The 24969-nt window shown below is 41.1% G+C and overlaps 1 protein-coding gene across 3 annotated transcripts in view; it reads right to left on the bottom strand.

Annotated features, from left to right (window-relative positions):
- Positions 1 to 24969, bottom strand: part of PSD3 (pleckstrin and Sec7 domain containing 3) — a 565834-nt gene that overhangs the window by 10068 nt on the left and 530797 nt on the right. For all 3 annotated transcript variants that reach the window (XM_033226836.1, XM_033226855.1, XM_033226845.1), the window contains one exon: positions 19997 to 20140. In XM_033226836.1, coding sequence (XP_033082727.1) covers positions 19997 to 20140 — 144 coding nt within the window. The remainder of the gene's footprint in view (positions 1 to 19996; positions 20141 to 24969) is intronic.

Raw genomic sequence — 24969 nt, forward strand, 5'->3', positions numbered from 1 at the left:
ACCAAGGCAATCTGAGTTCAAAACCCATGGCTCTTAAGCTATATTACCTCCATTGATATGAAAATACAGATTATATGTATACAGATTTTAGGATGAGTACTCTGACAGACACTGTTGGTTGGCCAGTCAAAGGCCATTCTCAACTCCCTCTACTCTTACATGCCTTTCACTACAAAGGCTGATAAAACCAGAGATACTTACTTTTCCCGTTTCTCTTGTAGCTAAGTTGGGCCATGTGATATTGTGGTCAGTAAGAGGTAAGGAAGAGTCTTTTGGGGGGCTTCTGGGAAAGTGACTTTGCTTTCTGATAAAACGGACAAACTTTAAGGAGAAGTCACTGGGGTTAGCCTCTCATTCTTTTTTTTTTTTTTTTTTTTGAGACGGAGTCTCATTCTGTCGTCCAGACTGGAGCGCAGTGACGTGATCTCAGCTCACTGCAATCTCCGCCTCCCGGGTTCTAGCAATTCTCCTGCCTCAGCCTCCCAAGTAGCTGGGATTACAGGCACACACCACCACGTCCAACTAATTTTTGTATTTTTAGTACAGATGGGGTTTCGCCATGTTGGCCAGGCTGGCCTCGAACTCCTGACCTCAGGTGATTCACCCACCTCGGCCTCTGAAAGTGCTGGGATTACAGGTGTAAGCCACCACACCTGCCTAGCCTCTTATTCTTATTCCCTCCTTAACACGGACATGACTCCTAAAGCTGCTGCCCCATGACTTGGGCAGTAGATATGAGGAAATAGGACAAGATGCTACGTCTGAGGAAAAATGGAAAGACGGAGACAGCCATGTTGACATGATGCGCTGGATCCAACCCTAAGGCTACTCCCTCTGGAATCATGTTAAGTATGAGTAATAAATATCCTGTGGGTTAAACCACTGTTTATCAAGTATTGCTATTTGCAGTTTAAAGCATTACTAAATACACATTCTAATTTCAATAAAGAAGTAACAAAACAAAGAATGACATGCTAAGCATTATCTCGGAAGGCTCCATGACGGCTTCATCAGGGCATTTGCTAGCAAAAAATGTCATCAGTATCACACATCCCCACATGCACTGTGAAATTAGGGGACTGAACAAGATAATATTCACAGGACATAAATATTCTAAACTCCTTTTCATTTTATGAATTTATTCATTAATCTACTCCTAAACTGCCTGGTGGCAAGATTAAAATACAGAAAAGAACTACCCCCAATAGAAACAAAGTTTAATAAAGTCTGAAAGTAGTTTAAAAATAGATTCAGGAAACCAGTGTAAGGCATACAATTTCATGAAGCTGGAGCATTTACACAATGAAAAGAGAACGAAGAAAAAATTTTTAGATCACTTGAAAGGGGACAAAAGGAGAGAAGGTGATAGGGACAGTTTCCCATTAGTCTTTGAAGCAACTGATACTACTGGGAAAATCCACCTGAAAAATACATGAAGGAAAGCCACCTCATCCACTCATTTTACAGCTCCAGCTGCAAAGCTATTGTCTAAAATAAATTACATCGCTGTGTCAATCAACAAACAAAAGGCACAGCAGAGGTGGGGCAGTGCATGAGTCATCAGACCAGAAGAAAAGACAAAGCAGAAAAAAGGGGGTAAGGGGGGCCAGAAAACAAAGCCTGCCCTGTTGTTAAGGAAGCCTTCGAGGGTTGATGGGTTTGCAAATACTGTGTTCCATTTCTAACTTAAAACAGGCTTATAGGGGCAGAGGTTACAAAACCCAGTAATGTAGCTTTGCATTGTACCAGTCTCTGAGTCTACATTTTACTGAACCAAACCAAATATTCCTCTTCAAAACATTTTAGGAAAACATAACTTTAATCTCAGGACTATTCAGCAGGTATTAGTTTTAGCCAAGTCTCTAGAGGATTACACACTCAGCCATGTAAGTAAATGCCATCCAGAGGATCTGAGGACAAAATAAAATTGTCTCAGAGTAAAGAAAAATAACTCTGAATGATGCTCTGGAGAGCAGTGGCAAGAAACCTAACTTAAAATTTCTCTCTTCATTGATTTCTCCTTGTATTCTCTTTCTGGGCAGTACGAAGGTCATACTTCTTAATTACGCAACAACATCATCGGGAGGGTTTACTTCCTTTCTTCCTTTCAGAGAAGATGTGATTTGCATCTTTTTTCCTAAGACCAACAGTGAAATTTAAGTTTTAAATGAAAGCTGGTGTGTAGAAAAAGCAGCAGCAAGAAGTATATTACTAAATTACTTTTTTTTGAGACGGAGTCTTGCTCTGTCTCCAGGCTGGAGTGCAGTGGTGTGATCTTGGCAAACCATAACCTCTATCTACAGGGTGTTTGGAGGAACAGAGGTAAGATGGCGCACTTCCGGGTTCTTCATCACCAACTTTTCCCACGCGCCAAAATGCAGCCGGCACCCGGGAAGGTGCAGATCAACCCGGTGTGCGCCAGGTGACGTCAATCCGAAGAGAAGAAGATTTACCTGGTCGCACCTACGGAACGCCCCCTGACACGCCCGTGCCCCGCCTATTGCCCTCCCACTCCTAGAAAAGCGGCTCCCGGCAGACGCCCCGCGCGAACTTCCTTAGTCCCCACTCCTGTCGGGACTGCAGGAACTTCGTCCCAGAGCTTCACCGGGTGACTCCCTCGGCCTCCCCACTACCGGGGACCAATGGACCTCACCCCACACCTTCTTCCCTGAAGCTAGGTGACCAAAAATAAATTTGCAGTTTTGCTCCTACCCTTGCCTACTGGCTGGTTCTTTTGTGCCCGCTCTGGTGGTCTTTAGAAAAAACAAATCACCGGGTTCAAGTGATTCCCCTGCCTCAGCCACCCGAGCAGCTGGGACTACAGGCCCGCACCACTGAGCCCGACTAATTTTTTGTATTTTACTAGAGACGAGATTTCACCACGCTGGCCAGGATGGTCTCAATCTCCTGACCTCGTGATCTGCCTGCCTCGGCCTCCCGAACTGCTGGGATTACAGGCGTGAGGCACCGCGTCCAGCCAGTAAATTACTTTTTAAAGGTTTGACGCACCAGCTCAGAGACTGAAAACAATAATCAGTGTTCAAGTGGTCAACTTGGACCCAAGAAGCTCATCAATCATATTGTGGCAGGCAGTGTTTCCTGCTTCCTGAACAGCCTCTTCTTCCGTGCTAATGGAACTTTGATCTTTACTAAGAATGTCAATGTGCCCAGCCCCATGAGAGGAATTATAGTTTAAAGCAGGCGTGACCCTGTCTCTGTTAGTTTCTGTTGCTGCCCTGTGTTATAGATTTGGCCCTTAACGTGTAAGTAGAAGTCTGCTAGGACAGTTTATGAAACTAGCTTCTTTTGAAAATACCTTCTTTTGCTATCCTGATAGAAGGTGGTATGCAATAAGGTATTTAAAAATTAAGCTACATACTTTTTTTGTTAAAAAACATCAACATACTGTTCACTTAATGGATGACTGTACACTTAAACATAACTTTTATATACACTGGGAAACAAATCTGGGTGACTTGCTTGTGATATTCGCTTTACTGCAGTACTCTGGAACTGAATCTGCAGTATCTCAGGTATGCCCGTGTCTGTAACCACTTTCAGGTTCTAGGAAATGATTAGCTAGTACTTAGGAAGAAAACTTCAGGATAATTCTTAAGTGATGAAGAAGGAAATTCGACAATAAAAGCTTTGCTCCTTCATTCTTTCTTTTCTCTAATGCCTCATATCCTTTTGGTCAGCAAGTTTTGTCCATCTATCTTCAGAACTGCACCATTTCTCACCGCCTCTCCCATTTCCAGTCTGGACCGAGCTCATCACCTTGTGCCTGCGTTCCTCCCACAGTCGCCTGACTGCTCTCGCTGTTCCCTCCCTGCCCTCCACGTGCACTCCTCTCAAAACACACTGTCCTGTTGAAATGCAAGACAGAGCGTGTCAGCTCTGCCCAAAATACTCCAATGGCTTCTCATCCTTAAAATCCTTCTAAACCAAGAATCCTTAAAATGGCCTAGAAAACCCATGTGCCACCCCCTTCCCCTGTCCCAATCTCTGAGTTCTGTCCCTGGGCTTGGATCTGCCTCCATGGCACACACTCCTAATTCAAGGACCTTTGGAACTTGCTTTTCTCTGTCCAAAAAACCTCTTCTTCCGGAAGCCCACAGGACTTCTTCCCTCCCCTCCTTCACCTCTTTCAGGTGTTCACTCTAACATCGCCGTGACACTGAGGCCTTCCCTGGCCATCAAAATCTAAAACTGGAACACCTACTCTCACTGCTTTATTTTTTCCTTAGCACTTCTCCCCATCTGACAGCCTTATATTTTACTTGAAAAAAAAAAAAAAACCCTTTGATTTCCTCCTTTGCCCCCCAATACTAGATACCATCACATGAGGGCAAGGACTTTGCGTTTGTTTACTAATATATCCCCAGGGCCGAGAACACACAGTGGACAAAGAATAAGCACCACTGACTGCATGAACAGAAAGAGGAGGAACACATTTTTCCATATACGGTAGAAAATATATTTTGAACTCGTAATATGGCAAATCCAGAAAAAGAAAAATAACATGGATATATATGTTGATGGTAGAAGCCTGATGTATTCCTAATTCAGGATCCTCTGGGAACACACCTTTATCTTTAGTATCCCACCGTTCCAATGATATTTTTCACAAAAATGCTAAGGTCTGACCCTGTCAGTACTGAAGCTCGTAAGGCATCACATGGCAAAAGCTTGTCCACTTCCGCTCCACATCCTCTTGACCTCTGTTGTCAAGATACCACACATGGCAGATTCTCAACAGTGCACTGAGGTACAGCCTGCCTTGCTTAGGACTGGGGCTTTTTCTCTGTCTTTAAAGAGAAACTTAGGTTATACTATACTTTTGAGGTCCTTAAAACATAGACCTATTTTCTGAAAATCTTTTTTTGTTTTGTTTTGTTCTGTTTTGAGATGGAGTTTCACTGCTGTCGTCCAGGCTGGAGTGTAGTGGGGCGATCTCGGCTCACTGCAACCTCTGCCTCCCGGGTTCAAGCCATTCTCCTGCCTCAGACTCCCAAGTAGCTGAGACTACAGGCATGCGTCACCACGCCTGGCCAATTTTGTATTTTTATTGGAGATAGGGTTTCTCCATGTTGGTCAGGCTGGTCTCAAACTCCTGACTTCAGGTGATCTGCCTGCCTCGGCCTCCCAAAGTGCTGGGATTACAGGCGTGAGCCACCTCACCCAGCCCTGAGAATCTCTTACGTAGTAATATGTGAAGAATAGTTTTTATTGTCCACTTTGAGCTTCAAAATAAAGTGAGAAACTGGACCACTATATGTGGTCTGCAATGATTCCTCATTTGGATAATTACTAGGTCTCACTACAATTCATTATAACATGAAGCCTCTACATTTGTCTTCTAAAAGCATACATTAAAAACATAAGGATTTGTGAAGGATTATTTATATCTGGAATCTACTTGCCTGATCATTCTCACATGAAATTGACATGTAATGTATCAACAGCTCATTTACCTTTGGATACATAATTCCATACTAACCTAAGATTCTAAGTTCCCAGGGTCAGAGGATATTAGCCTCATCAATACGAATTCAGGAGGGAATCTGCTGTTAGTACTAAACAAATAATAACAATATTCAAGTATTATATCTTTGCTTTGATAATTTTTTTATAGACAGATGGTAGAAAAGGGAAGCTGAAACAACAAAAAGATGTTTTAACTAATATAATTTCAGGCCACAAAGTAATCACTACACAAGAATTAACATAGTTCCAGATATAGCACATTAAAAATGAGATGGGATGTGTAACAGTGAGTCCATGGAAAGCATGGTGGCAGTAAAAAGAAGAGTCTTGCAATCAGGTAGCCTGTTGTTGACAATGCCTCTAACTAATAAGAGTCGCCTTAATTCATTCTCCCAAATTGTTGTTCAGTCTTCGTAATGTAGCCCTTTCAGGTACGTGTCTTTCATTTACAAGGGCAAAGACAGTTCCAAAAAAATGGTGTGCCTCAGGGACAGTGTTGCTACCTTTGGTTATGTTATTAAAGATTTTATCTTTGTCTCTGCAGATTCATTCTCAGGTCATTTCTAAATAATTTCAGAGTTGCACACTCAGCTTCCTTCCTCAGGAGTGCTACAACAGGGTAAACAGAGTTCCAGCAGTATAAGCATAATATAATTCCACTATCAGAAAAACAACTTGGGATGGGATTTTACCAAATACAACCGCAACGGCAAATCTTTGCTGACAAGCATCTACGGACTGTTTTCTTGGACCTGGCCCATTCACTGAGCTCTCTGTTTTAATTACAATTTCCTGTTTTGATAAAGTCTTTTGTGAACACTAAGAACCAAAGGCAACTCAAGTGTTTAATGGCGTCTTTGTCTACTAAACTAAAATTCTTTCTTCGGTGTGTGACCCCTCCTTATAACATTTTTTTTTTTTTTTGCTGTATTTATTAAGCTGATCTTCAATTATCTGTAAAAATACTTCCCAAATATGGCCAGGTGCGGTGGCTCACACCTATAATCCCAGCACTTTGGGAGGCTGAGGTGGGCAGATCACGAGGTCAGGAGATGAAGACCATCCTGGCTAACACGGTGAAAACTCTGTCTCCACTAAAAAAAAAAAATACAAAAAAATTAGTTGGGAGTGGTGGTAGGCACCTGTAGTCCCGGCTATTCGGGAGGCTGACGCAGGAGAATGGCCTGAACCCAGGAGGCGGAGCTTGCAGTGAGCCAAGATCCTGCCACTGCACTCCAGCCTGGGTGACAGAGAGAAACTCCGTCCCCGCCACCAAAAAAAAAAAAAAAAAAAAAAAAAAAAAAAAAAAAATAAATAAAAAATAAATAAAAAATAAATAAAAATAAAAAATAAATAAATAAATAAATACTTCCCAAATATGTAGGGAAAAAAATCCCTTTTCACTAGCATCAATGCCTACCAGGGGTAAATAAAAATTGATGTGTCTAAGACCATGTAAGCTGCTACTTGGGTGAATCTTAATTGCGTTTTGAAAAAAATTACAACTATTGATATTGTTTGAAAAGTAGTTTAATCCTATCCACACATATATTTACATGGATCTCACTGAACAGTTTCTCTCCAGAGCCCTGCATATCATTTTATATCCCATTTAATAGCATAGTATCTTCTTTTGACCTCTGATACATGAATCCGATAGTAACAACCTGAAAGAAAACACAACTGGGCTGCAATTTTAACTTACTGCTCCTATTTGCATTCAGACCTCACTGCTCTAGCAATCAAATCCTGAATGCATTTCCTCCTGACATTTCATTTTCTCATGCAGACAGGGCAAAAGGTCATCTTAAGACAAAATGAGCAGAAAAGCAATCATGTCATAGACACAGCAATACAGTTTGCTCCTAGATCTCTACTATGGAAAACAAGGAAATAAACCAAAAAAAAATAAAAATAAAAATAAAAACCAAACAAAACAAGGAGCTTCTGAAGGAACTGCTTATTCAAGTAAGGACTGTTCATTTTCCTTCGGCGTACTACAGGATGATGGCAGAATTAAGTTGCAGAGACTTTCTCCTTGACCAGGTGGCCCACCCACCACTACCTACTGACTTAAGAAAGCAACTGCATGCAAAACAGAGTTCCTACATGAAAGTTATGCTGGAAATTACATTTTTTAAAAAGAAAATGTTCAGGTTTTTTTTTTTTCTCCCTATGCTACTCCCGTATCAGGCTTCAGAATACAGTAGTAACCTACTGCCTAAATATAGCAAATAACCACACATTTTTATTTATAAAGTTTGTGTTCATGGCTTTCTGGTAAATCCAAAGAAAGTGTGAATTCCATTCTTTTGATTCATTTTCCCTTTCTGCTCTATTGCTCTCTAAATGAACTCTGTGACTTTCATTTCTTTCAAAAATTACAAATTAAAAAGCTGACTGTTTAACATAATGATACAATCAGAAGAAGTCAAGAGCTCCACATTAGAACAGTCCAGGAGACCTGGGTCTGCAGAAAGTGTTCTGAGAGCTTCATTTGTCTGTGTTCTGTTCCCAGGCCCTGCCCCATGAAGCCCTCATAGGAACCTGCTCTTGACTGTGGACTCCGCTCTACTTTACTCTTCACTGCCCGTGTGGAGTTTCCTGGACAGGCCTTTCAGACAGGAAGGAGAGCTGAGTGACCACCAGTAGACGTTCCCCACCTCCAGGCCCTGCTATTCCTTTCCTCAGGGCCCAATCAGTCGCCAAGACTAGGAGTAGAAAGCAGGTGCTTTTACCCTTGAATAACAACACTGTCATCTTTGTGGAGAAGAAGGAGGAGAAGTGAGTTGCTAAGAAGAGTATGCAATTCCTGCTGAAAACTAATTTAAAAATACTATGACTTCTCTAATTCTTGACACCATTTCTCTAGCTCTCAAAATTCTTTCTTTAAACCCAGTCTGTGTAAGTATTCAGCTTTTCATCTCTTTTTCAAAACTAAAATCAACATTCTGTAAGTCTACAAAGCTTACTTAGAAATCATCACACGTTTTATTTTCTAGGTGGAAAATTCTAGAAACAAATTGCCTGGTTCCAACCCACAAACAGACCAACCTTATGAAGATCTGCCACCCACAAGGCCTCTGGCTCTGGCTATTCCCAAAGGTCCTACCCAGCTTGGCCTTGGGATGGTTTTGACTATAGCTGAGTATAAAATTAAAAAAGAAAACACACCCTGATTGGATTAACAGGATTACCAAGTCTGTTGTTCAGCAAAATGGAAAAAAAAAAAAGGTAGCCTCTGAAACACAAGGATAGAAGGTTAAGCTTCTAGTTACCCAAGGTAAGTAACCTGGGTTAAAGAGGTACTGCTATCTGGGTAAGAGACTGAATTTTGCCTAAGGATAAAAGTTTGTCACTCACTAAATTTTTCCCTATGTAACTTACATCTTCTAAAACAAAAAAGGGAGCTTGTTATGGCGACATTTTAATATGGGGCACATGCTTAATCTTTTGGTTTACACTTTGCTTTTCCTTCTCATTGTACCGGAATTCCCTGAAGTCATACTGGGTATCCCTTAGAAGCATGTTCCCAGAGTTTTCCATGACAGCTTCTGTGTCACACTCACAGGTCTAGAAGGGCTAACGCCAGGCTTAATGGGACAGGGTCAGTCCTTCCAGGAAATCCTTACAGTGTGATTTGAGGAGCAGCAGAAGGAACTATGACCTAAACTACCTTCCCCAGTGATCTCCTAAGACATTTCATCACCAAGATTTACTTATTCCTTTTGGACCTGAAGTAGTCTATTTATTTATTTATTTTTGAGATGGAGTCTCACCCTGTCACCCAAGCTAGGGTGCAATGGTGCGATCTTGGCTCACTGCAACCTCCACCTCCCGGGTTCAAGCAATTCTCCTGCCTCAGCAAGTAGCTGGGATTACAGGTGCCTGCCACCATGCCCGCCTAGTATTTTGTATTTTTAGTAGGGAAGTGACTTCGCCATGTTGGCCAGGCTGGTCTCGAACTCCTGACCTCAGGTGATCCACCCGTCTCAGCCTCCCAAAGTGCTGGTATTACAGGCGTGAGCCACCGTGCCCAGCCTTGAAGTAATTTTAAACTTTCGGAATTTCCAGTTTAAGTGATCCTTTAAATGGGAAGTACCATAAGTAGTCATCTTACGAGTCCGTGTCCAATTCTGAGCTTGTCTTGGTGAAGCACCTTCCAACCCAAGCAGCCAGTGAGTCACAAGTTATGTGTGGCTGTGAGACATGCCAAATGGGGCTAGACTGGATTGAGCTATGCTGTAGGTGTAAAACAAACACTAGATTTTGAAGATTCTGTATGGAAAAAATAATGTAAAATATTTTGGACATTTTATGTAAAATTTAAAAAAAATCTCACTATAATTAATTTTACCTGTTTCATCTATGTATTCATTATGTTGAGAATCTTTAAGATCTATTATCCTCAGGAAATTTCAAGTATATAATACGTTATTATTAAATACAATCACCATGTTGTATATTAGGTCTCCAGAACTTACGCATCTTACGACTGCACGTCTGCACCTTTTGATCAACATCTACTTATTTCCCTCCAACCCCCACCTTAACCCCTGGTGACCACCCTTCTACCCTCTGTTTCTTTGTGTTTGAGATTTTTAGATTCCACGTCTAAGTTACATAGGCTACAACTGCTCCATGTTTCGGGGATATGGATGCCAGGGACATATTTGCTGGCTTGTACCTCCAGCTGGAGGTGAGGGAACATGGTGGTTCTGCTGGATCAACAGCAGGTCTGCCTTTGGTGGGTCATCTGGGCTGTTTCTCTAGACAGGGGCATGAGCTTGCAGCAATTAAGCCAGCCTGGGATTAATCTGTCTCATGTGCAGGATCTGAGTCCGCAGTTGTTTCTGGGCCCTAGTGCTGGGCACCCATCCATGTAAGCTCGATGGAATGACAGTGGAGACCCAAGATTGGAGGTGCACAGAGGCCACTGGCCCTCAGAGCAGGACACACTCTAGCAGTGGATCTGGTTTTAAGGTGGTACCATACTGCAGCCGCTTACATAAAGAGGGTAAAGTGAGGGATGCACAACATGTGCTCCTAATCGGAAGCAACGTAGCTGTGTGAATTACAGGCAGCTCCCCAAACTAGGCTCAGGGCTTGCTATGGCTATGGTATACTCTTGTAGTAAGAACTGCAGGTGTCTTCAGTGGCAATGGAAGCTGATGGGGATCTTTTGCTCACCTTTTCCCCTCAAAGGGTAATCCCTCTTGACTCCAAGCTAATCTCAGCAGGGAACATGAGTTGGCAGAGGCAGGGTGCCCGATCACCCGCACTATGCTGCCTTCCTGGGCTTCTGAACACTAGAGGGATCTCACCACTCCCTTGCTGCACTCTAATGCTTTCCCTCTGACACTCTGGTTGAGTTTTGGTTGTTTTTGTGAGGGGCATAAGTGCCAGGTATGTCTAAGCCATCTTGCATACATCACTTCTCAACTCCTTTTCTTTCCTGCTTTCAAGACTCTCTGTGTTTAATTTCTGACAGTTTGATTATAGTATGTCTTGGTGAATTCCTCTTTGGGTTGAACCTGATTGGAGGTCTTTGAGATTCATGTACCTGGATATTCGTATCTTTCTCCAGATTTGGGAAGTATTCAGTCTTTAAATAAGTGTTCTTCAGATGCTTGCTGCCACATTCCCTCTCTTCCCCTTATTACCGTCTATGATGCAGTGATTAGCTCCCTTCATGGTGTTTTCCATGAATCCTGTAGATTTCTTTCTTCCTTTTCATTCTTTTTCCTTTCTTCCCCCCTCTGATTAGATATTTTTAACTGACATATGCTCAAGTTCACAGCTTCTTTCTTATGTATAATAAAATCTGCTGTTGACACTTTCTAATGCATTTTTAAAGTGTCATTCAGTATATGCTTCAGCTCCAGAATTTTTGTTTGGGTTGTTAAATAATTTCTCTTAATTGAACTTCTTCTTTTGTTCTTGTATTGTTTTCCTGATTTCATTGAGGAATCAATGAACTCTTGTATTCTTGTCTTTGTATTCTGTGGCCTACTGAGTTTTCTTAAAATAATTATTCTGAATTCTTTTTCAGGTAACTCACTCATAGATGTTCATGTCTTGGAAATTGGTTACTAGAATATTATTGTATTTTTTTGATTTTTACAGAATTGTGTTACTTAACGTCTCGCACTGCTGTTTTTGCATTAGAAGCAGCAGTTATCTTCAATCTTTACTGTCTTTGGGTGAGAAATACTTTCTCCAAATAGCTGAGCTAGGGATTTTGAGGCTCTCTCAGACCTTTTTCTATGGACATGTCTATAGACTCTATACTTCTCATTCCAATTAGTGGGTAATTCTTACATTGTATGTGTTCTCTTGATCCTGCAAGACTGAATGCTGAGAGCCTCCCATTTGCATGCCCTAGGCCAGTGTCCTGTAATGCTCAAATTTGTGTGCCCTCTCTGAATCCCATAGAGTTGAGCTCAATGACTGTATGAGAGATGATTTGTACATGCATTGGGAGCTGGCTTGGGGTGGGCATGCGGGTGTGAGGTTCATGGAGCATTTGGAGTGCCTGTGGACCAGCTCGGGGAAGGTGTCTGTAGGTGAGGCAACTCATGCAGCTTGGGGAGAACTTTCTGATGGAGGTCTACAGAGCAGTTAGAAGCCTTCATGGTCTCTCTTCCCTGCTTTCAATCTTTCTCAACCATTCAGCTGTGCTGACTGCCTTAATATTCTGAGTGGGGTGGGAGACAGTTTGGTCTTTTAGGCAGCAACCGGCATGTCTTGGGGAGTCAGACACTCACTCATTACACTCCCACTTTCTCCAGCGGAAGAAACTGAAGGTTGTGGTTGCAGGGGCTCTCCTGGCAGTGGCCTTTCTGCCTTGAGGTGGGGGGCATAGGTCAAGTGAAACTGTTCTTCTTCTACTTAGTATTCTGTCTATTCTTAGATTTTATTTTATTTTTTTTTTGAGACAGAGTTTCGCTCTTATTCTCCAGGCTCCAGTGCAATAGCATGATCTCAGCTCACTGCAACCTCCGCCTCCTGGGTTCAAGTGATTCTCCTGCCTCAGCCTCCAAAGTAGCTGGGATTACAGGCATATGCCACGACACCTGGCTAATTTTGTATTTTTAATACAGATGGGGTTTCTTTGTATTTTTAATAGAGATGGGGTTTCACCATGTTGGTCAGACTGGTCTTGAACTCCTGACCTCAGGTGATCCACTCACCTCGGCCTCCCAAAGTGCTGGGATGACAGGCGTGAGCCACTGTGCCTGGCCCTATTCTCAGATTTTATAATCTAATGGTGTGCTGAAACTTCTCCACTGGACTCATGGACTTCCACAAATGTACTCTTGTCTGTGGATATCTGTCTAAATCAATGCTTCTGCAGGAAGATGACAACGGAAAGCTCCTATTCTGCCATCTTGCTGAAGTCACTCTATTTACCTGTTTCTTTCCATTTTTAAATGTAGCTGCTAGAAAATTTAAATTCACATATAGGTGGTTTACATTTACTTCAAATGAAAGGAACTGGTCTATATCACCTGACATTCCTGAAGTGAAATATTTTTGTTCTATGTTTAACACTCTTAGAAATCTTTGTGAAGGTGACATAATCCAAAGCAAATTGGTGTTAATCTGTCATTCTCCTGAAAATATAGAGTTGGAACGGACCTCATCAGCTAATTCACCTAATCCCATCTCATTTCTATAACCAGGAAACTGAGGTTCACGAAGGATAACATCATGCCACATACACCAATGACAAGACTAACATGGATTCTCAATCTAGTCCTTTTTCAAATTTTATGATTTTATCTCTCAGCTTACTTGTCCTTTTCCTGCAGATAATACCTTAGCCCAAAAGAGTGACCCTTATCAGAGCAGGTGTTTCAGGCATCCAGTAAACGACGGATGAAGGAGGGATTTAAGGATAGGGAGTCATTTCAGATCACATGCTTATTATTCCTTCTCAGGTATGGCCCTAATTCTCTGCAATCATCTACTAAAACTGTGGCTCAAAGAATTCTGTTACTAGGCTCCGCTTCTCTTCAAACACAGCTGTTATCACTTAAAGATTAAAATTCAGAGCTCTTAGTCCTCTTTCATTATATAATACAAAATGCATCTCCAAATGACAAGGCAAGGATCACGTCTGTATTATTAACTGGACTCAGGGTATAGATAAACTGTTGATCTTACATCTCTAGCTTTTGATTCATGATTGTAATACAGAATCTCTTTGACTTGTGATAGGGTTATATCCCAATAAACCCATTCTAAGTTGAAAATATCCTAAGTCAAAAATACATTCACACCACCTAACCTATTGAACATTGTAACTTAGCCCAGCCTACCTTAAATGTGCTCAGAACATTTATGTTAACTTCCAGTCGGGCAAAATTATCTAATCCAAAGCCTATTTTATAATAAAATATTGAACACCTCATGTAATATACTAAATACTGTACTCAAAGCATACCACTTTTGTATGAGCATCAAGTCAAAAAATTGTAAGTCAAATCATCTTAATTTGGGAACCATCTGTACTTAGCATCCCACGAAAAAAAGAAAAGTCTTAAATTTCCCCAAGAAGCCTATTAACCTACACTATCTCAGTTCCTCAGATCCAGACACATAATCACCTTTGTCATGTCTTCTGTGAAGGAGACGGCATTTGATTCCAGGCTAGAGTGACTTACTAAGATTGAGACTTTTGCTATTGACCTTCTTTAAGTAGGTTAACAGAATTTCTCCCTTGCCTTCACTAGGAAGAACAAGGAAATAATGGTGATCTTTGCACTTTTATGATCCAGACCCCTTGTAGCTTAATAGCTAGAAAATTTTGTTTCGGAGGGTGGGTTTGCCTTGTGGCAGATGGCACTGTATTGAGATATGCCTCTGCATTGCTCCTGTGAAAGGAAAAGTGATCTAGATTATGGCCCCTAACGTGAAAAATGACTGCCCAATGTTGACAAATACAAATAAACAATCTGAGGAATAAGGCTAGGATCACAACCAGAAAATGTGCTCAAAAGGAAATAAATCACCCGCCACTACTCACTACGCAACATGACACCCAACAGTAAAACGAAAGGTTTACAACTTGAAATTTGTGTTATCCGTGCTTCCAGATATGAATGGTTTTGGGCTTTCCTAATGACTGTGAATGGAATTTTTTTTTTTTTTTGCAAAGATATCAATTTTGGAAGGAATCAGGCTGTTGTAAACATCACCAAGAATTAGAAATTCAGAAAAAGGTGCATCATGCTTCAAGAATGTCCTAGATTTTTAAGAAAATATTCTGTCCCGAGAAATTTATAAGTTTTGTTATAGTGGACATTTGTTGTTTCTAAAATTGAATTTCCAGCCATGTGGTTGGTGTGGGCCCTGACTGCCTTAAGCCATAAGCATGTGCTACTCTGGGTTGCAATTCAGGAGTGGGTATTCAGCTGAATTCAAGTCCATTAAGTCAAATGACCTTTATTCTAAGTCTTTGGTTTCAGTCATGAGGGAAGTGCACATTCTCTTTTTTTTCCTGCTGGATTGGAACCTGAAAACACATACACAGGAAGTATCTTCCTTCTGAGCCTGAAGGGACTATTAATTCCAAGCCCATGTTCAAAGATCTAACTAATACTTAATGCATATAAAACTGGCTGCAGCCTCTAGTACAGGGTTTGCAAACTCAAAAGCCTTCAGGGACCAGAGCAATGACCCAAACTGTAGAAAGCTATCAGATGTAATATATTAATAACAGGGAATGGTGGGAAGGACAAGCCTGTCTTTCCTAAACGTATTTAAATTACAATTAAAACAAATACAACATTAGCTTGGCCAAAGAAAACACGATGACATTAGGTGGGCTGGCAACATAAAATTCACTGGCATTGTGTCGGCTGGTTTTCTACCTTGTTTTACAACCACCTGAAAGCCAGCTACTAACCCGACCTTCTGCAATTCCTCTGTAGTAAATCCCTTGCAGCCCAGTCATGGTTTTAATAGACTTGGGATGTGGTATCTTCTTCCTCTCCCTAACTCAGGTCCAGCTCAACTTAAGGACTATGTTAACATCTGTAATCATCTTAAATGTTGCATCTGTAACATCTTAAATGTTGTAGGAAAAATATCTTGAAATAAACAGCATCATCTTCTTCTAGTTGTTGTTTCTAAAGCTGAAGAAACACAAAATCGAAACATGAGGGCCAACTGCATTGCTGTCAAGGGAATTTCTTTAATGGTTCTGTGTCTTAAGGGGCCCAGGTGTTTTCCAGAACAGCTCAACCAACTGTGCTTTGTTTGGAGCCTTGTAAATTTTTACATCTGACACAAAACATCCATCTGCCCCAGAACTTGATCTGTTTCCCAATATACCAGAAGCACAGGGATCAATTAAATATTTTTCAGTAAAATGGGAACTGAATAAAACAGAGAAAAGTTAATTTATAAGGAAATGTGGCTATTTCTGATACTTATTTCTTGAAATTGGGAAATGATGGTGAGTTTCTCAATGTAGACTTGTCATGCTTAAAGGCTCTTTCATAAGTAAGATTAGATTTCAAGCCACAGCTTGGAGGTTACCGATTCAGTCGAAAACAAGACATGTCTTCCCTTAGGGTGCAGTCAATGGCGAGAGCCCATTCTGAGTCAAATTTGCTGCTTTCACCTTAGAGTTCAGTCAATGGTGAGGGCCCATTCTGAGTCAAATTTGCTGCTTTCACCTTAGAGTTCAGTCAATGGTGAGGGCCCATCCTGAGTCAAGTTTGCTGCTTTCACCTTCGAGTTCAGTCAGTGGCGAGAGCCCACTTTGAGTCAAGTTTGCTGCTTTCACCTTAGAGTTCAGTCAATGGCGAGAGCCCATTCTGAGTCAAGTTTGCTGCTGTAAGTAAAAGTGAATCTTCTTTCGAACAGGCTAAGATGGACGCTTCCTTGCTCTCTGTAGATTTTTTCTTAAACCCTGAACCTATGCATTTACCAGAATTTCTAATTATTTACTGTCAGAGTTTGGACAGTTTCTAAGGCATAGAAAGAGTGGTAAATTTGGCTCACCATGAAGCACTGTTTGTACTCAAAGCAACCTGGGATTTAAACAACTGAAATGCATAAATTAGGAACACTCCTTGGTGTTATTACTAACAGCTTAATATTCTGCCAGAATAAAAGTGTTTTTTCCATACGAAGACTTGTGAAAATTGTTAAGAATTGCTCTGAAAGCAAGGGAGGCCCTGAGGAGGACCCACCGTAGGAGGAGGTGAGAGCACCCATTCATGCCTGCGACCTTCCCTGGTGATTTAAGTCCCTCTTCCTGTCACTGCCCATCTGTGGGCTCCCACTGAACTGCAGACACTGCTGTCTGCTCTCACCTGGGTGACAACACACACAAGGTTTGTGTTCATGGGCGCTTCTGGTGCTGTTAAAATAATGAATACTAAGGTTTCTCAGAGAATTACTTCCTCTGATGTTATCTTTTATATACAATAATAAAATTTCATGCATGTTGTCAACAAATGTGCATCAATTAGTCAGTGTCCTAGAAGCTGGGAAAAATGGTCAATAACTCTCATATTGCCTATTCAGGAAATACTGCTTATGAAGCAAAGGATGTTGTGCAAAGACTCTCTGCAAGCACTCACAAGAGACAAATTCTGGTGGCTGCAATAACAGCAAAGTGGACTCTATCTGATATACGACTTCAATGTTAATTTAAATTACTGAAAAACAATTGTTCACTTTTTAAAAAGCACTACTTTTACAAAACCCTTTTTAGATGACAGCTGAAATTTTCCCTATTTCATGACATAAATATCAGCTGTACCAAGTCAGGTATCCTTGCGCCTTTCTGATAGACACAGGTGAAGGAGCTTGACAGACAAGCCAACCTGCCTGACATATTAGCATATGGCTCTGATTTTAATGAGTCCTGGAATGCAGTCTGCAAGCTCGCTGAGGTGACGATTTGATGAAAGCAAGACTGAATCCCTGCAAAGCCTGGTCTAACTTCACGTAAGACATTGAAAATGCTGGCTCTTGGTGGGTTCCATTTTCAGAAAAGAGGTAGTGCTGTAGACTCAAAAGCAGGGAGGGCTCCTAGCTATGGCAAACTTTCCATGACCTTGTAGCCACCCCCCACCTCCCGGGGACACGCTCTTCCCCCTTTGGCATCAAGGGCTCCAGTGAGTTGCTGAGTGCTGGAAGCTGGGACTGAGGTGTTGGGAAATTTAATTAGCGTGTGTGAAACAAAAAGGGCCTATGGCTTAAAGCCACTCCAGAAGTGTGAAGAATAATAATGGCTTTTTGAGAATCCCCATTTCCCAAGAATGAACAAGCCTGGGGAAAGATGAGCTGCTTAGCTTTTTATTGTTGGTTTCTTCATTTATTTATTTTTTGAAATTTTTCAAGTCTTCTGCTGGTAAGACTTCTACAGTTTTTGCTAAGAAACTTTCACCTTGACCAAAATAAATATTTCTCTTAGTATAGTTCTCTGCCCAGAGCAAGGATTTGCTTCACCATGAAGAAAACTAGTACCTGGATCTGTAGTGGAAGTGCCATTTTTTGAATCAAATGCTACATTTGATAACAGAAATATTATAACTCAGAGACTTTTTAAGGCTTCTATGAAACTGTATCCAACTCAGCAAGCACACGTAGAGCAAGGGCTGGAAATGAACTCAGGATCATAGTTTTGGGTAGGGGGAGGTATTATGGAATCCACTACAGGTACAAAGACAGGTGAAAATCACTTCACCTTAAACAAACTGTGGCAAGTACTGTAACAGATGAATCCCAGGTAGTATATCTAGACCAGGTTTTTCATAGGAGGAATTTGGACTGTACCTCAAAAGACGAATAGGACTTTCAGAAAAGAAGATGACAGGAAGAGCATTCGAGGCGGAAGAAAGTAAGTGAACAAAGGTATAAAGGTGTGTTTGGGGAGAGTGGGCAGAAATGTGACTAACGTAGGGAGGCCCGTGCGGGAAAGGCAGAGGTCGTGGAAGGGTGGAGATGCCAAATCCTCCCCAATGAAAGAATCGAGACTTTCTTCAGGATGTAATTGGGGGAGGGGAATGGGGGAAGCTGGAGGCAGCTGTTGAGCAGAGGAATGCAGTCATCTGGGTTGAACCTCAGAAAAACAACTGGCCAAAGGATTCAGGATGAACTGAAGAAAGGAGGGCAGAGTGAGAGAGGAGAAAGCCAGGACTCAGGAGAGGAAGCAGTTATAAAGCAACGCAAGGAAGGGACAGGTGTGAGACGCCACAAAGACTGATCGCTAGGATGTGGACACTTAGCAGATTTTAAATTTCAAGCCTGAGGAGGAAATGAGATGGTAAGATGAAAACAAAGGAGAGGAATGATGAGAAGTAAAAGGGATCAGAGCTACGGTGAACAAGAACGGCTAAAGGCAGATTCAGCACATCCAACAGAAAAAACAAAAAACAAAAAACAAAAAACAAAAAAGGTCAAATTCGTCAAAATAATTAATTACTTTTATTTTGTATTGCATGCTACCCACATTTAAAAAAAAAAAAAAAACACTTTAAATGTCTGAAGGTAGAGGCTAAGGCGGTCTAACCCTGACATTAATTTGGAAGAAAAGTGAGGCACGGAAATATTTGGAAATACACTGTTTTCAATGTGTGTTTAAATTTTACGCTTTTCTTTTGTGTGTGTGTGTGTGTTTTTGACACGGAGTCTCGCTGTGTCGCCCAGGCTGGAGGGCAGTGGCTGGATCTCAGCTCACTGCAAGCTCCGCCTCCCGGGTTCAGGCCATTCTCCTGCCTCAGCCTCCCGAGTAGCTGGGACTACAGGCACCCGCCACCTCGCCAGCTAGGTTCTTGTATTTTTTAGTAGAGACGGGGTTTCACCGTGTTAGCCAGGATGCTCTCGATCTCCTGACCTCGTGATCCACCCGTCTCGGCCTCCCAAAGTGCTGGGATTACAAGCTTGAGCCACCGCGCCCGGCCAAATTTTATACTTTTCTATGCCAGAGCATATGGATCCTTACCCTTCTTTTTAATAAGCACACTCACTACATAGATGGATGGGCCACAACTTAATTTATCAGCCCCCTTCTGAAGGGCAGTGGGTGGCAAGAAGAAAAATGCATGTTGTTGCCGAACAGCAAGAATGTGCAGGGAAAAGCTGATGCCTCACATCCCTCTGCGGCTCATTTCCTCCCTTGTGCTTTTTTTGACTCCGATTCTGCCGGAAGAGACGCAGGGACACAGAAAGCAGCTGTCTACCCTGGCATGTCCCTCTACTGTGCTTTTTCTTCCCCTCACAGCGGGCGCACACTATTCCAACCAGGCAGGCTATTTGCTTTTAAGTGTATAAACTGGCAGTTACTCTTTGATGTTTGTTTGGCACTTAAACAGAATCACAAACAAGAGAGACCACTTTGACCTTGCCAGGAGCTCCCAAATTAGAGCCAGGGGCAAGGCACGCCTCTCTCAGTGACAGTAACTGCAAAGAAAGATACCGCCTCACGGACAGATCCTAAGATAACTCAGAAATCAGCATTTACTAACATTTGGGTGCAACACACCTCAAACTCCAGATAGTGGTCTTTCAGTTTGTACTCATCGACGTCCTTGGCTTTGACCTTCTTGTCGGGGGGATATGAGCGGTGCTCGGCCAGCTCGGTGGTGATCTGCTTCAGCTTACTTTCATGTGACTTCAGTTGCTCCTCCTGCAGGAAATCGTGATGCCATTTAGTGTTCAAAAAAGCAAGTCAGTAACAAAGCACAGCATTTTTTTTTTCTTTTTTCTTTTTTGAGACGGAGTCTTGCTCTGTCGCCCAGGCTGGAGTGCAGTGGCCGGATCTCAGCTCACTGCAAGCTCCGCCTCCCGGGTTCCCGCCATTCTCCTGCCTCAGCCTCCCGAGTAGCTGGGACTACAGGCGCCCGCCACCTCGCCCGGCTAGTTTTTTGTATTTTTTAGTAGAGATGGGGTTTCTTTGGGAGGCCGAGACGGGCGGATCACGAGGTCAGGAGATTGAGACTATCCTGGCTCACACGGTGAAGCACCGCATATTTAAAAAAAAAATCCCTTGTGCTGAATGACTTTAACTCACTAGAACAGCCCAATGTGCCTCTGCTGCCACATCCTTCCAGCTTTCTCCCACCAGTGTCCACATATTTCCTATATTCCTTCCCAGGATGGCAATCAAGGCCAACCTCTTTAACTAGGTCCCTTGTCATAAAACCAAATGGCTTCGGAGCTCTTTATCAGGTGTAATTGCCCCTGAGTGGGGACCAGGCCTTAAGAGATACCCTGACAGGCATGTCACCAGCTGAACAGTTAAGCACCTAGCATGGAAGCTGCACACCTTGGCTTCCCCATTTCATGCCCACTCAGCAATGCTGCCAGCTTTCCTATCCATCACAGGGAATGACTTGTATGTGGGCATAGTTTTTTTTTCCTCTTTGAAAGAAGCAGAGCTATGAAGAAATATTTCTTCTCTGAAGTTTATCAGATGATATTCTAAAAAATGCAGCTATCTTGCTTCACTCCAAAGCAGCAGAGTTCTTAGTTCCTTCAACTTTATTGACTCAAAGCAGCAAATCAATTAAACTGTATCTACCTATTTAGCAATTATTGCCTTAATAGCATTATTATAGGTACCACGTACCAATGCAATATGGTTGATCCTGCGTCAAAGGACTTCCACTCTAAGGGTACCAGTTATATCACCTTAGCAATAGGCTACCTAGAAAGATATGTCGCTGAACCTTCTGCCAGCATTTTAAAAACATTCTTGGAATTCTCTTGCATTCTTGAAAATGTATGACTCCTTACTGTTCTAGTTTCACATGCAAATTATCCAAATTTCACACGTACAATAAGATAAATGGGTGAAGGCAAATGAAACAAATCTCATTAAATTAGGTGATAAATGTATTTCATATAACACCAACGTAATTGCAGAATACAGAAATCTTGTAGAATGAGGGGAGTGATTTTTTACAAAACCAGAAAATGAATATGGACACCATATTAAGATTATATAACATTATCGTAAAGTAAAAAAAAGATGTCCAGAAATTATGAGTATCACATATAATATCTTAGTGACTTTTGTAATAACTAAAAGCCAAACAACAAAAACAAACTCCAAGTCAAAAACCACCAAAATAGAAGAAAACAATGACAAGTAAAAAGCAGAGTACACGAATGGAAAAATGAACAAGAAAGGTGGCGTGAACACGTGGAGTGATCTAAAAATGACAAGATTCATTTCTAAACGTCAGCTCTAACAAAACAAAAGGAAACACTCTGAGAAGTCCCAGAAAAGGAAGAAGGAGAAAAGAAACCTATTTTGAGATTTTAGAAAGGAGTCTACAACTCCAAACCTATTATTTGTGTACTGATAATGCTGAATGTCAAAAATGCTTCAGGTAGCTTTTATTTACAACTTCTTACTCAGCTATTACTTTCACCCAAGGGGACTATCAACTATGTTATGGATTGAATATGTCCACTCAAAATTAACCTTCAGTGTAGCTGTACTTGAAAATGGGATTCCTAAGTAAGTAATAATGGTTAAATGAGGTCATAAGAGTGGGGCATATATCCAACAGGATTAGTGCCCTTATAAGAGGAGACACTGTATGCAAGTACCAAGGGAAGGCCATCACAGCCATTCACAGCTCTAGGGGAGAGCCCTCACCAGACATCAACTCTGCTGGCACCCTGATCTTGGATTTCCAGCCTCTAGAACTGTGAGAAAATAGATGTCTGCTATTGAAGTCACCCAATCTATAGTATTTTGTTATGGTAGCCTGAGCTAAGACAAACTCTATCGAAAGTTTTTATTTCTTTCCAAGTTGTTTTCCTTTGTGTATTTACTGCAATATGTAAATTACCTAATAGACTTCCTGACAAATGCTATTTAGTGCCTAGACTACTTCAAAAAATAAAAGCATGAAGTATTTTCCTTCTTTTCTAAAAAAATTTCAGTTATATAAAAAGTCATATTGAATGATACATAAGAAACACATATCTAACATAGGAAGTTAAGAAAAATTTAAGAAATAAAATATAAATAAATTGAAATTATCTGCACATGTACGTGCTCATCTCATTCCTTTTCACTGTTATTCATATGTAAAGATATATAACCATAAAAATGCAGAAGTGTAGCCGGGTGCTCAGTGACTCATGCCTGTAATCCCAGCACTTTGGGAGGCTGAGGCAGGCGAATCACAAGGTTAGGAGTTCGAGATCAGCCTCACTAACATGGTGAAACCCCGTCTCTACTAAAAATACAAAAATCAGCCAGGCGTGGTAGCACATGCCTGTAATCCCACCTACTCAGGAGGCTGAGGCAGGAGAATCACTTGAACCTGGGAGGTGGAGGTTGCAGTGAGCCGAGATCACGCCACTGCACTCCAGCCTGGGTGACAGAGCAAGACTCCACGTCAAAAAAACAAAACAAAACCAGAAGTGTATTCTCGAGGTTTTACACTTTATATAAAAACTAATGAAAGGCTTTCTTTTTAAACTTTTTTTTCACAGAACATGTTTTTAAGATTTATCTACATGTATGCTCTAGTTCCTGTCTTTTAATCATTGTGTAGTACCCCATTGCAGGACACATTACAATTTTGTTTAAGGATATTTAGTTTGTTTTCAGGTTTCCTGTTTTGGGATTATTTTTTTCCCTGTTATAAATGATGTTGCAACAGACATTCTTACACGTCTCCTAGGGAATCTGAACAAGGGTTTTTCTATAGTGTGTCACCAGGAGTTGGCAGTTGTGGGTCTTAGAATATGCACATCTTTAAGATGACTGTTTTCTAAAGTGTTTTTATCTGTTTACATTTCCACAGCAGGTCTGAAATTTCTCTTTCTTTTACGTCCTTGTCAAAATGTCATGTTATTATACTTGTAAATTTTTGCTAATTTCATAGTTAAGAAATAAACCACCGTGATTTGAATTTACATTTCCCTGAATATGAGCAAGGATGAGGTTTTGTTCATAGGTTTACTGGATTTCCTCTTCTGTGAATTACTGGACCCATTTTCCTATTCGGTTGTTTGCCTTTGAAAAAATAGATTTGTATCACTACAACAGGTATTTATAATGTATGTTAAGAAACCAAACTCTTTATATTTTTGGTTAAGAAATAATTAGAATCCAATAATAGAATCCAGTTTATTTATTTATTTATTTATTTATTTATTTTTTGAGACAGAGTCTCGCTCTGTTGCCCAGGCTGGAGTGCAGTGGCCGGATCTCAGCTCACTGCAAGCTCCGCCTCCCGGGTTCACGCCATTCTCCTGCCTCAGCTTCCCGAGTAGCTGGGACTACAGGTGCCCGCCACCTCGCCCGGCTAGTTTTTTATATTTTTTAGTAGAGACGGGGTTTCACCGTGTTAGCCAGGATGGTCTCGATCTCCTGACCTCGCGATCCACCCATGTCGGCCTCCCAAAGTGCTGGGATTACAGGCTTGAGCCACCGCGCCTGGCCGAATCCAGTTTATTTTTTTAAAAAATAAGATTTTAGGTAATTTGGTAAAAGAATTTACAAACTTCTATTTTTTTACTTTGGATCTATGCAAATATGCTTTTAGATGTTTGCTACTTCTAAAAGCTTTAGATTTAGGCTTTCGAATCTTGAATATTCAAATGCCTCTTTTTCTGTTGAATAAATCCCAATTTCTACTTATTTTAATGAGGAATACAGGCTAGAATGACAATATGCACAACACCTTATGTTTTTCACTTTCCTCCCCCTACCAGTACTTGCCAGAGTTTGTTCATTGTTACCAAGCTATGTTTCATAAACTTGTTTCTACAGTAGCAGAAAGGGCTAGTCATTTAGGCTGTAGTTTTATGAAGGAACTGATTGAAGAAGTGCTGATGTTCAATGAGAAATGCTTCATGACTATTTCATTGCCTTCATAGGGCAGGAGTCAATAAAGTAAACCCAAAATAAAGCATTTTAAAATCACATTTCCTTAAATCTGTCCATTTTGAACAGTGAAATAAAAATGCCAAGTGGCTCTTATGGACATAGCTTGACCATGCAAATTATTCCAGTGCTAGAATCCCATGGCAAGAAAGATACAAATTTTACACACACACACACACGGTAAAAAACAAAGGGAGAGAGAGGATGCAGCCATGGAGCTATCATATTCTCAGACTCAGGACAATTACATCTGTCACAGACATGATGAAGAAAGATAAACTAGGAATTTGCTTCCCTCCCCTGCTTTTGTCTTTGCTTTTACAATTCTTTAGGGATGCATACATACTGTTTTTATAAGACAATACTAGCAAAAGAGATTTCAGAGATGGCAGAAAAATATTATATCTGACAAAGAAAAGGCAGGGAGATAGAAAATAGAACAAACTCATAAAATTGTTTTAAGCTAGGAAGTGACAATTAGAAAAAAATTAAATTGAAACTACTAGATACAAGAAAAGTTGTTGTTGTAGTTATATGCCAATAGATTTAAATCATTAAGACCTTTCATAATATACACAGTAACATTTTATCTAAAAGGCAAG

This window comes from Trachypithecus francoisi, unplaced genomic scaffold, assembly GCF_009764315.1.
Source record: "Trachypithecus francoisi isolate TF-2019V2 unplaced genomic scaffold, Tfra_2.0 Contig01440, whole genome shotgun sequence".
In the NCBI taxonomy this organism is placed as follows: domain Eukaryota; kingdom Metazoa; phylum Chordata; class Mammalia; order Primates; family Cercopithecidae; genus Trachypithecus; species Trachypithecus francoisi.